The sequence below is a fragment of the Lactuca saligna genome, chromosome 2 (genome assembly GCF_052625555.1).
Source record: "Lactuca saligna cultivar CGN05327 chromosome 2, ASM5262555v1, whole genome shotgun sequence".
In the NCBI taxonomy this organism is placed as follows: Eukaryota; Viridiplantae; Streptophyta; class Magnoliopsida; order Asterales; family Asteraceae; genus Lactuca; species Lactuca saligna.
In genome coordinates, this window is record NC_136418.1 from 151,454,974 (window position 1) to 151,470,546 (window position 15,573).

General features: G+C 35.2%; 1 protein-coding gene and 1 long non-coding RNA gene across 2 annotated transcripts; both read right to left on the minus strand.

The window, feature by feature from the left end:
* Positions 1 to 4,154: 4,154 nt before the first annotated feature.
* Positions 4,155 to 6,533, minus strand: LOC145032096 (protein trichome birefringence-like 19). The gene is made up of 2 exons (XM_078980776.1): positions 5,994 to 6,533; positions 4,155 to 5,105 (listed from the first exon to the last, which is right to left on the minus strand). Exons 1-2 carry the CDS (start codon positions 6,471 to 6,473, stop codon positions 4,278 to 4,280), a joined length of 1,308 nt encoding a protein of 435 aa, XP_078836902.1. The 5' UTR covers positions 6,474 to 6,533; the 3' UTR covers positions 4,155 to 4,277.
* A 4,430-nt stretch (positions 6,534 to 10,963) lies between these two features.
* On the minus strand, positions 10,964 to 13,701 carry LOC145029215 (uncharacterized). Its single transcript, XR_013676419.1, has 4 exons — positions 13,539 to 13,701; positions 13,267 to 13,335; positions 12,467 to 12,532; positions 10,964 to 11,082 (listed from the first exon to the last, which is right to left on the minus strand). It is a non-coding gene; the product is annotated as an uncharacterized LOC145029215 (long non-coding RNA).
* Positions 13,702 to 15,573: the final 1,872 nt, after the last annotated feature.

A 15,573-nucleotide genomic window follows, 5' to 3' on the forward strand; every position in this document is an offset into this window, starting at 1 on the left:
AAATAAGCCTCTTTCTTACTTTAATAATCGACACTCAAACAAATTGCCAAGAAATATATTACCTTAAAAAACAAATGTTACAAGTCTGATGACTGTGAACCCAACATGAATGTTTGTATATGTTCTTTTATGTGGGATATTTTTGGGGAAATCACTAAGCTTTGGATTATAGTTTAAGTTTTATGTTTCAGGTACTTCTGATGATCGGGGTAATGCGAAAGCGTGATCGTACACATCCTTTGATTATATGTTTTGGAGATTTTATGATACTTGATTATGGGATATTTGTGTTTGATATTTGGTCTATGACTTGGGTTTTGATTGGAAACAATGATTTTACTTAAATTGAAAAATAAAAAATTTATTCGTGATTTTTGGAATGTTATATCAATCATTGTCTTCCAATCTTCATCTTATTCCATTTGCATTTGAAGAAGATAATCAACAAGAATCAAGCGTAATAAGCCTCTTTCTGACTTTAATAATCGACACTCAAACAAAATGCCAAGAAATATATTACCTTACAAAACGGATGTTACAAGTCTGATGACTGTGAACCTAACATGAATGTTTGTATACGTTCTTTTATGTGGGGTATTTTGGGGGAAATCACTAAGTTTTGGCTTATAGTTTAAGTGTTATATTTCAAGTACTTCTGATGATTGGGACAAAATGAAAGCGTAATCGTACACATCCTTCGATGATATGTTTTAGAGATTTTATGATACTTGCTTATGGGATATTTGTGTTTGATATTTGGTCTATGACTTGGGTTTTGATTGGAAACAATGATTTTACTTAAATTGAAAAATAAAAAATTTATTCGTGATTTTTGGGATGTTACATCAATCATCATCTTCTAATCTTCATCTTATTCCGTTTGCATTTGAAGAAGATAATCAACAAGAATCAAAGTTTTCCCTTTATCATTTAACAAAAATAGGGAAAACTACAATAAAATCCCTACATATTGGCCTTATAATCGATTTAGTTCCTATATATATTTTTTTATTCAATTAAGTCCCAAAAATCAGTAATCATATTCAATTTAACCCCTTGACCCGGTCAACAGGTCATCCAACTTTCGAAAATTACATTTTTGGCCCAGATTTCAAAATTTATTACAAATTTGGTCCAAAATTTACACTTTTTGCCCATATTTTAATTTTTTTTTACAAATTTGGTCAAAAATATACCCTTTTGGCTCAAATTTTAGAATTTTGTTATGAATTCATCCTAGTTTTAGTTATTTTTACAACTTTTTTTCTTCAAAAAAACGTACTCGTCTTTATCTTCTATTATTTTTGAAGTGTACTGTGAATTTAGGTAGAAAATATAATAATTAAATTAAAACGACAGTTACATAGTGCTAACAATAGGTCATTCATGTTGTGGCATTGTTATCATACAAATAAACATTATTTTCACACAATAAACAGACTTAAATTAGTGAAAAACAACTTTTAGTATCATTATTTTTTTTTGAAGTATACTATTAAGTTGAAGAGCCAAAAAGGACTAATAAGCGCATTGTTGTTGACAATAAGCCATTTATGTCAATGTAGCTGTATAACAATGTCTTCGTCGCACTATAACACACAAAAAACATTGTTTTTACAGACAAAAAGAAACATACTTAATATCTTATGTTATTGGAAATGCTCTATAAACCGTCAAAATGTACCATGTCAACAATAGATAAAACTTTGTCATTTGTAAACCTAGCAACACTATTGATAAACTTTGAAACGTTTATAAACATGACCCACTTATATCTATTGAGCTATTAACTAAGACAACGTACTTTAAAAAGTCTACCTAATGATGTTGTGCTTTAATATCTTCGTTGTATTTTTAAAAAAAAAATATTTGTATCTGGTTTATGGTTAGATAGGTTGTTCAAAATAAAATATTATAATAAAAATCAATGAAATTAAGCACACTATTATTTCTTGCATTTAACTCTTTCTTCATTTATCATATTTTTTTATACTGAACATAGAACAAAAAATATATATTGTTTAACATATTAAACAAGTTAAAAAAGAAAATATTAATATAACTCACTGGTATATGTTTGAAAGTACTGAACATCTATTTTTAATGGTAAATATAACTAAAAAGATTACAGTTTTTTTTTTCTATGCTTCCAAACGCAAAACATTCGAATTCATAAAGAAAAAACATTCAAATTTTTTTTGAAGAAAAAAAGTTGTAAAAATAACTAAAATTAGGATGAATTCATAACAAAAATTTTAAAATTTGGGCCAAAAGGGTATATTGTGGACCAAATTTGTGAAAAAAAAATTAAAATCTTGGCCAAAATTGTAAATTTTAGACCAAATTTGTAATAAATTTTGAAATATGGGCCAAAAATGTAATTTTCAAAAGTTGGATGACTTGTTGACCGGGTCAAGGGGTTAAATTGAATACGATTACCGGTTTTTGGGACTTAATTGAATAAAAAAAATATAAGAAGTAAATCAATTATAAGACCAATGTGTAAGGATGTAGTTTTTCCAAAAAAATAAAAAACTCAAAATAGCATAATTTATTTTCCAGTTCACTGCCTCCCTCTCCTAATCCTTAGTGTTATTGATTATCCATTTGTTGTTAGTGCCATACATCTTCATCGCATGCGACATTGGCGTCATATGAATCATCATCAACAACTTTAGATTTCTGCATAATCGATTTGTAATTTTGTATATTTTGAATGCGTAAATGTTGCTCATGTGTATTTTATTTTATTTTCTTTTAGAAAAAATTGATATGGATAATTGGATATGTTGTCATCTATTGATCCTTTAAAATCACCTACTCTTCTAAATTACTGAAATTTTAACTTTAATGGACATGCCTACTTGATAGTGTGTATTATGAAGTGATTTGAAATATGAACTTACGTGATTTAGATATACGAAGACTTATCACTTACGTGATTTACAATTCAATATGAACCCTTATCAAGTTTAGGTAAGTTGTTAACGCTAGACAAGCCATAATTAAAAAATGATCCTCATATTTTCTTTCTATATATATTCCTACCCATTTGAAATGATGACAATTGTATTAAATTAAATTAGTGATAAACTTATTCAAATATGATATATATCACCATTTTACATGGGTAGGAAGATAAGTAGGAATAAAATGTAGGAGAATATTTATTTTTTCTTATAATATTTAAAAAAAAAAATCATTGTAATGATATTGCAAGAATACATGTCTTTTATGTTGGATGACGGCATGATTTATCTGCTTGTGTCCCAAAAAAACTATGAAACTTGCCAAAACTCATAAAACAATCAAAATACATTTCGGCATGAAACGACTCAAAGAAACAAACAAATACATCAAGAATTATATAAAATAAAAGATAATAAAAAGAAAAAAAAGAAAGAAAAGATAAAAGATAATAAAAAAGTATGGTGGGTACTTGTGATTAATACTAATATAAATTATGATTAAACAAACAAAAATAATAAAAAATAATGATAAAAATATAAAAAATCATTTTACATTGGTCTCAGACCATCCACACAATAAATTAGAACATAAGGATCATATTCACCAAAAAGAAAAATGTTAGGGATTAAATCTTTGACTTTTTGCAACAAAAATTACAAGACCATTTATGTAACTTTGTAATAACCCAACGATAAATGGGCCGAACAGAGCAGCCACGCCAGGCTTAGTTTGCGCTTTAGGGTAAAACCTAAAAAGGCTTCTTTTTATTTTTCCAAGACGAGCTGAAGCCCAATTAGTTGAAACGGCTTGTCAACGGAAATGTTCATCTTGGCTGACGGCTGAAACTGTTGAGCGATCGATGTTTAATTGGGAAAAATGACAGGATTAGTCAGAGCCCAGAAACCCCTAAATTGCTAAAAATGAAATCCATATTTATACGTATAATTTTTCCTGTAGTTTTCATCCCTAAGGCCTAACCGACACTTTGATTTCTTCCTTTCGATATTCCCTGTTTTATTTTTCATAAAGAATAATTGTCGTAGTGATCATATTCATAGGTCGAGTGGAGACGAAGACTTGTAATAAAATAATGGAAAAAGAATAACATGATGGGCCACTGCATGATTGCACTAAATTCCTTTTACGAATTAAATACCAAATCTTTATGCATTAATTCTCCGCAATTGCTACTTGAATATATAATCGTATATTTATAAGCACTCTTGAAACACTGCGTAACAATATTATGGACTACATACAAATTCTAAAATACTGTAATTACATCTTCAATTAAATAAGAGATCTATTCATCTGAGGTTGAGTTTAGTGATGTTCCTCTGAGGTGCCCTTTCAATAAACCCTTCTCCTTCTTCCATCTTCAACATTTCAAGCAAGAACTCATTCCACGTGTCAACAGGGCCAGGCATGCACCAATGAACACAATCCGGGTAGCTTTTATTATCACTAGCCGGATGCCCAAAATGGTTCGGATGTCCATCTCCCCTCATTATCATCGCGTCACTAGTATCCAACAGCCTGAGTTTCACCTCCTTATTCCTCATTTCCCCTTCACTCTGTGCAATCTTGAACTCATTCACTTGAGTTAAATACATCTGTAACTTATACCCATCCAACTTCATCTCTTCCTTAGAGAAAGGTCTCGTTCTCACACAATTCCCGCCATTGTTATAATCTCCATTCTCAAAATGCTGTGGCGAAAACGTCCTTAAAAACGCTAACCCTGTAAAGTTTTGATGGTTTAGAAGCGTGGTGAATGCTGTTCTGAATGCCATCTGGTATGCATAGTAGACTGTGAGGTCTGTGATGTTCTCTTTATTGCAGAAATGACAACCTACGATTTCACCCTTTTCATAATACATAAACGGTCGGAAAAACCACTGTCCTGCTGAAAATATGATTACATCTATGTTTTCTATCTCGGATGTCCACGCGTCATCTGGTTCATCTAAGTAAAGATTCATTATACTTTCGCGAGTGAAGTTTGTTGGATTTGGATCTCGAGTTTTCACCAATAAAGGAGACCATATTGCTATTAATGTGAAGTTGTAGCTCGGAAATTCCCATCGTCGGAATCTTGTATCATTGGTATACGAAACATCAATAGGATAAGCTTCCTGTAAATCACTTACAATTTTTAGTAAAAAAAAAAAAAAAAAAAAAATCTCATTTGTCTGGCCTACTTTTTAATTTTTTAACTTCTATCTGTTGAATCTTTCTGTTTGTTTTTTTTTACTTGAAACAAGAGACGTTAATCTGCCGTACTTTACCTTTTCCTTGTCATTTTCTTTTTGAAATAAAGCATCCAATATTAAGTTGTAACTTATGCATTTGTCCTCACACACACACTTCTTTTCAAACATTAAAACGGATATATACTTCCATCTCCCAACTACTGATTAAGCCCACATAATGTCGTCTTCAAGGGGCATTAGTTTGGCTTTTTTGTATAATTATCAATGATTAATCAACAAAATAATTGACATTAACACTGTTGATAATGCCGTTTGTTGTCAGTATTCATTATTACCCTTTCTATTTCTGTTGGCACGTCACTCTCTTATCTATGTTTGTGTATGTTTGGCCCTTACCTTTATTCATATGCGTCTACAAGAAAAAAATAGTTACACTTCTATAATTATAAACAGTATCTAAAAAAGATGGACCATCAAGCGTATGGTGTGGATGCTTCTTTAAAATAGACAAAATACTAGATAACAAGAATAATACTTATTATCAATGTACCACCACTTGCTTTTGCTTTCAAACTAAAATAATCTGTCCCACCACTACAACTGTACAAAGCAACTCTATTTGTCATTTATAAATATGTGTATATAACTATATATATACGTGTATATGTACTTATTATCTTTAATCATTTTCGGTATTAAGTATTAAACATATTATATTCTTAAACCGCCATTTTTGAATGATAAAGATAAACCGGCTATGCATGAAGAAGTATATGAATTGAGTTGAGGTTAATTTTGAAGAGAACTTACACTAGCTAACATGCAAACCAATGATTGCATTTGGTTTCTTCCCACTGAGTCTCCGATAAACGCCAACCTTTTCCCTCTGACAACCTCCAAAAACTCAGCCGCATCAAATTCAGGTAACTCGCATTTATCCGGCTTCCACCTCCACTTCATGAAATCAGTGTCTGGTCTTCCATACTTCATACAATTTTGTCGATCATCAATAACGCATTTCGTTTCATTTGTATAATAAGTTTCTCTCTCGTCATCAAACACCCAACTCCCTTGAAAGATGTTACACTTGAGATCCTCGGTTGAGTTTCCGGCGGGCGTGGCGGTGTTGAGCAGCCGGAGGTCGGAAAAGTTTCCGATGTAGAGATGGACGGTGATTAGTAGGGCTAGAGTTATGACGGGGAGGATGAAGTGGTTGGTGGTGATGAGTGGTTTGTGGAGGTTTCCGTTGGTGGTGGGAATAGGAAGCTGATCAAGCGGATTGGGCTTCATTGGTTGAAAATAATAAGGTCAGGATTTAGTTTGAAGTTTGAAGGGGTTTATATATACAGACTCAAAGTGCTGTTGATGGTGACAAGTATAAGCAAACCATATACCCTTTAATTTCATGAATTTAAAAGACTAAATAACTAAATATATTATTTATAATGATTAATATTGAAGAGCACTCTAAATATATATGAGCTGGCTAGCAAATCATTAGCCTTTTAAGGACAAACTTGGAGAATAATCTTGTTTTCCTTTTTTCCCCACCACAACATGATAAGAGTGGATTATTTTTGTTGATGGAGAAGGGTAATGTAGTAATTTTAATTATGTGTTGGACGACACAAGCCGTAGCAGACATGGCATCTGGAAGAGCAACTTATGTAAGGTTACCAACTACTAACCCTCACATGGTCAAGACAGTTTGTACCTCGACATATGTTCTTGCCAGAGTAAAATGGTTTGTTTTCATGTTCTCATTGTACTCTGTGCATCGCTTTGTGTACTCCAAAATTAAATAATGAACATAAGTTCTTGTGTCATGTTATTCTATAGGTTGATTTTTTTTACACAATATCATTAATTGACAACAAAATTGATTTACTGCGCGTTCGTGTTGGGGGTTTAATAAAGGACTGACAGGCTGACATGGAGACTTGCATAAAAGAAATTAATGAAAGAAAGAATCTTTGTGTTTCAAAAGGTCATGAAATTTTAATATTAGTTTGCGGAGGTCCATGTGGTCAATCATGTATCCATGCTATTAGTTTCCGATATGCAACTTCATTCCACATGTTCCCTTTTGGCAAATCAATGACATACATTGTAGATGAATGTTTTATCCAGAACTTCCTCTTCTTGGAAAATATTGTTGGAAAATATTGTTGGGATATACGAAATAGGAATAGAGAAAATTTGGATAACAAACAGGAATCGTGTAAAACATTTTCATTGTTTGATATTTCGATCCTATATTCCTTGGGTATCACGAAATCCAAACTGAGATAATTCATGTTGTGGCAATTCAGATTTTAAACATGAAATCTGAATCAATTTTGAGAAGATGAAGAGAGAGCGTTTTTCCGTTTTTCTGTGTTTCAAAAGAAGCAGTTTTCCCTGATTTATCCAGCAACGGATAAATCAAAACGGTTGTCATCTTTCAAAAATTACAAATCAGACTTGAGACGGTAGATTAGGGTTCAGTACTAACAATGTTTACTAAATACAAGTGTGGACTCCCGTACATCCTAACTTGTGTTATAACTAAAACATTATTCTTGAAACACTTGTTAAATCCATTACACTAAAATATATTTGGTGATTAAATCACCAACAAATATTAGGTTGCGTTTAGTTGCGGAAAAATTTGTTGTTTTTCGGAAAAAAAATTCTAAGAAAAATGAGAATTATGAAAACACATTTAGTTCGTCTATTTTTTTTAGTTCGTCTATTGTTCTTCGACCATCTCGATGAGTTCGATGCCCCAACTAGTCGTGTAGAAACGAGTCAGCCTGTGTGTATTTAAGGGGTCTACTCGACGAGTTGGAGGACCCCAACTCGACGAGTAGGAGCTGGACAATGAAACCATAATTTCTAAGGTTTTGCACCCTATTTAAAGGGTCATTAGCCTCCCTCTGCCTTCCTTATCGTCCCTCTTGAGCTCAGAAAATCCTAATCTCGCATACTCTCCATTTTTGTGTGTAAAAAAGCTTGGAAAGTGGTTTTTGTGAAGAAGGCTTGAAGTCTAAGGAGCTTGGAACAAAGAGAAGCTTGTGGATCTGACTCTACTTCATATTGGCATCATTTTGAAGGTAACAAGTCGTTACCTTGACTTATCTTTGGCTATATCTCTTCATACAAATGCTTAGGGCCATTTTCTAGTAGGTTGAGGGTTATTTTGGGTATTGGGCTTGATCTGAAGTTGCAACTTCAGATCTGAACTCCTCTAAGTCCCTATAGCCATAAAGTTATCAGATTTAGCAAGCTTGGGCCCTTCTCTTTGGGTTAAACCTTTCCCCTAGCTTTGTTTTGGCATTTAGGACCATACATGTACGTAAAATTTGCAACTTTACGTGGAAACCATGCCCTAGGAGGTTAGATCTGCTATTTGGAGCTTTGGTGTAGCTTAAAATCGTCTGAATGAGAAATGGACTGAAGGGACTCGATGAGTTGCATGCTCAACTCAACGAGTCGAATGAAGATTGGCCATGGCGGGTTTCTGCATGGACTCGGCGAGTCAGTAAGGTGACTCGACGAGTCAGTTAGGGTTTTCCCGACATTTGGACACTCATGGACTCAACGAATTGTTTGGAAACTCGGCGAGTCAAATAGGATTTTCACGATTTCTCGAGTTCTTGAAGGACTCGACGAGTCGGTGAACTGCACTCGACAAGTTGGGTCAACATGGACTGTTGACCTTGACCGTTGACTTTGACTAAGGGTTGACTAGTTTGACTTTTGGGGTATTTTAGTAGTTTGAAAATTTATGGAAGTGGATCATTAGTGGATGTAGGTGTTGGAGTTGGAGCTATATTTGGAGGAGTTTGACATTATCATTCTGAGCTACTTGTGGGGTGAGTTGTTCTCAATATACTAACAGGGTCAAAGGCACCAATGCCGAACCTTTATGGATTTATATTCGGGTTTATTGCATGATATGCTTATTGTTTTACATCTTGTAGTTAGGATGGTGATATGCTTAGTGACATGGTTAGGTCGGTATCCTGGTATATAGGATAATGCTATGTTAGTGATCGGTTAGGTTGATATCCTGGTATATAGAATAATGTTATGTTAGTGACCAGTTAGGTCGGTATCCTGGTTATAGGATGTTGTTATGATTAGTGATCTGTTAGATCAGATTGATTGTTATATACATGCTAGCGTATGATATTTATGTGCAGATGATTGTTTGGTTGGGGTTAGGTTGAGGCAAACCTGCTTGTGCTGAAGGCCAACATACTCTGGGCGAACCGGATAGACTACAGACCCGGGAGGGCAGATTAGTCAGGCCAAAGGCCCGACGAGCGATCCAGATAGGCTGAAGGCCTTGAGAGGTGGTATAGACGTACCGAAGGCTCGGAGAGTGGTCCAGATAGACTAAAGGCCTGTGATGCGGTCTAGTCAGGCTGATGGCTCATTATGCATGTTGTTTGTTTATTCGATATGATTATGATTCTATGAAGTTGGTATTTTGAGGAAACTCACTAAGCTTCGGGCTTACAGTTGTTGATTTTGTTATAGGTACTTCTGATGATCCAAGGAAGGCAAAGGCGTGATCATGCACCTCCTTATGTTTTTATGATTTGATTATGAGATACTCTGACATTAAACCACTTTTAAAACATGTTTGTAATAATTATCGGTTTTTGAATGATTTAAAAAAAAACTTAATTGGCTTGAATTTTATGGATGTTACAAGTTGGTATCAAAGCCTTGGTTTGAGTGAACTGGAGGAAACACCTGTGTGTCACCAGTCTCAAATTAAGGACAAGATTTTTCAAATGGTTTTCAAAGTATTAAAGGAGGATGCAAGTGTACGATCAGTCGAAGCTCCCGAATAGACCCCAAAATACCTTATAGATTATTTGATTTTGTGATATGTCCGAACAACATGCTAGTACTAGGCTAGGGATCTTCTGGGATTACATTATAGAATTGTCTGATTATATGATGCCTGATAGCCTAGGGTTTCTCCTTATATGAAATTGACATCATTATTGTAGTTTCTTAGTGTAGGCATCACGACCGTACATAATTAAGATCTTATAGCCTGAGAATGTTTGGTTTGGACTTATTTCCTGTTCTTGTTTAATGAAGGGCTTAGGGTCGGATCAGGTATTTGAAAGTCTATAGGGTCCAGTGTTATGTATGGTTAGCATACACGAGTGTTGCAGGGTTGGTGGAAGTTTCATGGGTGGGTCGTGCGAGGCCAGGAGGCCAGTTATGAGATATTTAACATTCCTCTAGGAGTGAGGATTGAGCGCTCGCCATGTTTATGTATATTTCTAGGGCGTTGTGATGATACTAGAGAGAAATATGGGTAAGTGTGTAAGGTAGTATCGGCTCGTACAACTGAAAGCACATGACCCATAATAGTAAGGAAGTCACAATCCTTAGGGTTAGTTGGGAGTTGGGTCCCCGTTATTTCAGTATGGTGGTTACAAGATGCTTTATGACTGGATCCAGATCAGGATCAGGAGATGCTGGGCAGGAGGGACCGGCAGTGCCCGAGGTCATTGGCCAGATGAGGTCGGATGAGTTGGACGTCAGGATTCGAGAGATCTTGCATGATGAGGTCACTGCTCTGTTCCGAGCACAGCTTCCAGAGATGTTTGGGTCTATTAAGACTGTTATGGTTAAGTAGTTTGTCCCACCCCCAGACCAGAACGACGGAAACGTCCAGAGGCGGGTGACGTCATTTGTGCAGTATCATAACAATTGTATATAATTGAAACATAGCAAACCCATACATCATATATTAATACAACAAGCTTACATTGTTCTACATCATGTTCATGTTTCAAGTGTACACAAAAGAAACATCGGTAAGCACATATCCAAAATACAGCAAAATAATCTTGAGTCCGCGATCCATAACCTGCTTATTGATTACCTGAGAATACAAGTCATTTGAAAAGTGTCAACATAAAATATGTTGGTAAGTTCATAAGCATTTGCGTATAAAAACTTTGATGATAGTTTAGAAATCCAGATAATCCAATATTTTCTTATAAAATAGTTGTAATTCTTGTGTCAAATCGAGTATAGTTGCATGTGTCTTAAGTTATTGTTTTCGAAATCGTACAAATCGTTTTCCCCAGAAAATCCTATATTTTCTAATGTGGAAAATAGTAGTTTTGATAAAAACATAACACTTGTGAGGGAAACTCTCATTGAGGTAGTCAAAAATATTTGATTTTCAACCGAGGGTGAAATCTGTATAAATATGTTTATGATGTATTCTAGTGAGTCGTTATAACCATACTAAAATGGCGGAGTGCCTGTTATGACATTCTTCAGGCATCTGTTATGTTCAAGACATTTGTCATCTTAGACTGGCCGGTCTAGCTGTAGTGAACAACGAAGGTGCAAGGTGTCAACTCTGTATAGATCTATACACAAATTTTCGTTCTCCCTCGAGGAGACTCTAGTTACAACTCTTACAGGACTTAAAGTGTACAATATTGTGTTAATATAGGTACTGTGAAGATTTTGTCTGGCTAGAATACTAACTGGAACATCCCCCTCTGGCACGTATCACAATATTGTCCGCTTTGGGCCACTCGGCACGAGGACTTCCCAGGGGGTCACCCATCCTGGTACTACTCCCGCCCGAGCACGCTTAACTGCAGAGTTCTTATGGGATCTGCTGCCATCACGGCTTTAAAACGCGTTGTGACAAGGAATGTATCCACACCACTTATAAGGAGATGTTTTGTTCTCCTTCCAAGCCGATGTAGGACCAGGTGCAACCCACCTTCACCCCCCATTATAGGGTTCAACGTCCCTGTCGAACACATCGACCCGTGCCCTAGCTTTGATACCATTTGGAACATCCCCCTCTAGCACGTATCACAATATTGTCCGCTTTGGGCCACTCAGCACGAGGACTTCCCAGGGGGTCACCCATCCTGGTACTACTCCCACCCGAGCACGCTTAACTGCAGAGTTCTTATGGGATCTGCTGCTCTCACGGCTTTAAAACGCGTTGTGACAAGGAAGGTATCCACACCACATATAAGGAGATGTTTTGTTCTCCTTCCAAGCCGATGTAGGATCAGGTGCAACCCACCTTCACATCCCCAAAATCACGGCCAGAAAAGACCGATTTTGTTTATGCTTTATGAAAATCAGAGTACTTCATTTTATAAAAAGGTTGCGGAATTTGTTCCCAGAAAAACACGATAAATACGTTATTAAAACATTTTCGAAGAAACGTATTTTTATTCATCTTAAAACGTTTGGGATGTCATCGTTAATACAGAAACAGAACTTACAATTATTTACACTAGTGATCTACATCTCTTTAAATCTCTCAGTGTAATGTCACTTCATTTCGTCACCTGTGGTATACATAAACTGAGTGGGTCAGGTTGGGAAACCTGGTGAGTACATAGGGTTTTCAACCCACAATAATATAATTATTATGTTTAATCAAACAATCAACCTAATTACCCATCCCCATTATCTTCTTACTCTTTAAGGATTTAACCTAAGAGTCATCTATCCTTCATTCGTTTATTCCGAAGTCCCTTACTTCCAGGGTTCTAGGACTGGCACTATATCCATAGCTGCCAATGTTCGTTTATAAAGCACTAATTCCATAGCTGCTATAGTCTATTCATCGGGTACTAAATCCATAGCTACCAGTCTTTATCTAATAGGTACTAAGTCCATAGCTACCAATGTTCAACAGGTACTAAATCCTTAGCTACCAGCGTCTAACTAATAGGTACTAAGTCCATAGCTACCAATTCCCAACAGGTACTAAATCCATAGCTACCAACGTCTAACAGGTACTAAGTCCATAGCTACCGGTGTTTGTCCCATAGGCACTAAGTCTATAGCTGCCAATGTATACTCACGTCATCTTCTATCTCTCATCATTTATCTACCCATCATCATACCCAACATATTCGTATATATAAAATACGTATACAGTTTAAATCCTTTAAAACATGTATAAAACGTTCATCCAGCATAGACAGCAAGTATTCAGATAATATGCACACATAGCACGTAGTTTATATAAAATACTTCATATCTATGTGTAAGATGAAAGGGACTATGCACTCACTTGATTAGGTGGTGATTCCGAACTCAGACAGCACTTCGTTATCTCAAAATAATTTTTCCTCGACAAAACCTAGTATCAATACTACTAGGGTTTAGTTTTTAACGTTAACCACGACTAATTAATAGTTTAGCTATTATTACTATTATATAAGCGTTAAATAACACTCAATATAACTCATAATAATAGCCCAAATAATTATTTTAAGGTCCTAATAATGTTACTATAATTAAATAAAATCTATATTAAATATAGTATAGGCGTAGCTCACTTACAACGAGTTTTTATTAAAAACCGGGCTTCGCTGGAGCAGCGTTTCCAAGCCGGAAGCTTTTCTTCTCGGAGCTGTCGGGCGCTCCGGGGCTTTCTTCTCGTGCTAGGGAGGTTCCGTAGACTTGGGAGGGGTTTAGGGAGGCTAGAGAGAAGTTAGAGAGAGAAAGAGAGGCTTATGGTGTGAAGAAAATATGAGGAGTTCACCCTTGTATTTATAGGAGTTTTATAGTAAAGTAGTCTCTAAACTTCGTCCGTAACTTTTGCATACGAGCTCCGTTTTTGTCTGTCTTTTTACCGTTGAGTTCCTATTAATGAGATCTTCAACTTTCATTTAGACCTCGTTGGCTAATTCTCATTCTATCTCGGATTTACAAAACTGTATCGAATTCGCCGCGCTCGAAAAGTAGGGACTAAGCTTCGTCCATAACTTTCGCATACGAGCTCCATTTTTGTCTGTCTTTTTACCGTTGAGTTCCTATTATTGAGATCTTCAACTCTCATTTAGACCTCGTTGGCTAATTCTCATTCTATCTCGGATTTACAAAACTGTATCGAATTCGTCGCGCTCGAAAAGTAGCGACTAAGCTTCGTCTATATCTATCTCATACTATCTCCGTTTTCAACGTTCTTTATATCCATGCGTAGGTAAAAATAATATCTACAACTTTCATTTTGGCTCCGTCGGCTAATTCTCGACCGATCATAAATTTAACAGTAGGAGGCGTTTAGACTGTTAAATGATCGCGAAGAATTCGTAACTCTTTCATACGAACTCCGTTTTCGTCCATCTTTTTACTGTTGAGTTCCTATTAATGAGATATTTAACTCTCATTTAGGTCGCATAAGCCAAAAACCGCTCGAACTAAAATTCGAGTTTCGGGTTGTACACTACTAAGCTGAAACTTTGAAAAATCATAACTTCCTCATACGAAGTCAGATTTGGGCGTTCTTTTTACGGATTTTCTCATTTTAACATACTCTACGACTTTGGTTTAGATAACTAAGGCTAAAAAGTCTTCTATCATAAATTCACTTTTTACGCTTCCCGGTGCCGTACCGGTTTTGCCGTAAAACTTCGACGGGCCATAACTTCTTCGTTATAACTCAGATTTTGGCGTTCTTTATATGTACAGAAACCTTGTGACATATACTATAACTTGGTTAAAATTATTTATTCTAAATAATCTTTTGCCGAAGATTTGTTTTCGACCCATATTGCCTCTAAATTGACTAGCCCGGATCTACGGGCGTTACACTAACCGATCTTTGAGCAAGTCGTGAAAATCATTATTTACTAAATAAATAAAAATAATAATAGTTGTAGTTGTAACTAGATATTTCGTTTCATTCGTTTCGTTTATTGGAATCCATCCGCTTTGAAATATTTTTTGAAATGACCTAATATTATCAAAGTCGGAAACTAGCCCCTTTTTCTTTATAAAATACTATGTGTGATTCAAATTATCGGAAAAGCCTAGTTGTGAGTTATATATGTATCTTTGGCTTATGTGAGTTTATGACAGCAGCTTTTTGACATGCAAATTTTTCTGTCATAAAGGCTTCATTTGTGTATTTTCTTGCTGCAAATATTAATATCAAATATTTATGAAATACCCCCTAATAGTTTGCAAAAACAATCATTTAATGGGGCATAACATCCCAAACTTTGAAGATCCTAGCAGTTGTGTCATCTTATAAGTGTAATTCAACAACTTTTTATCTTTAGATATAGAGATATGAAATAAGGGGGTATCAATGGACACATTCAAAACCTTGGGAGGCTCTTCTTGTACATAAAGTATTCTCTATAAGGTGGTTTTGTAAACATTTCTAAGATTTTCATATAATTTGTGAACTCACGTTCATGAAAAATTTATTATAATATAATAACATCTCAACACACATGCTAAACTTACAAATACATGCAATTATCCAAGGATTTAGAAAAGATTTGACTTGTATTCTCCCCCAAAAACAATAAAATATTGAAAAAGGTGGGGTATGAAGCTCACCTTGGTTTGTTTGCTGGGTTGATTT

Coding starts and splice junctions, on each gene's coding strand:
- LOC145032096 (XM_078980776.1), bottom strand. CDS start 6,473: ATGAAGCCCAATCCGCTTGATCAGCTTCCTATTCCCACCACCAACGGA. Junction 5,106..5,993: donor TGGTTTGCATGTTAGCTAGT/GTAAGTTCTCTT, acceptor AGTGATTTACAG/GAAGCTTATCCTATTGATGT.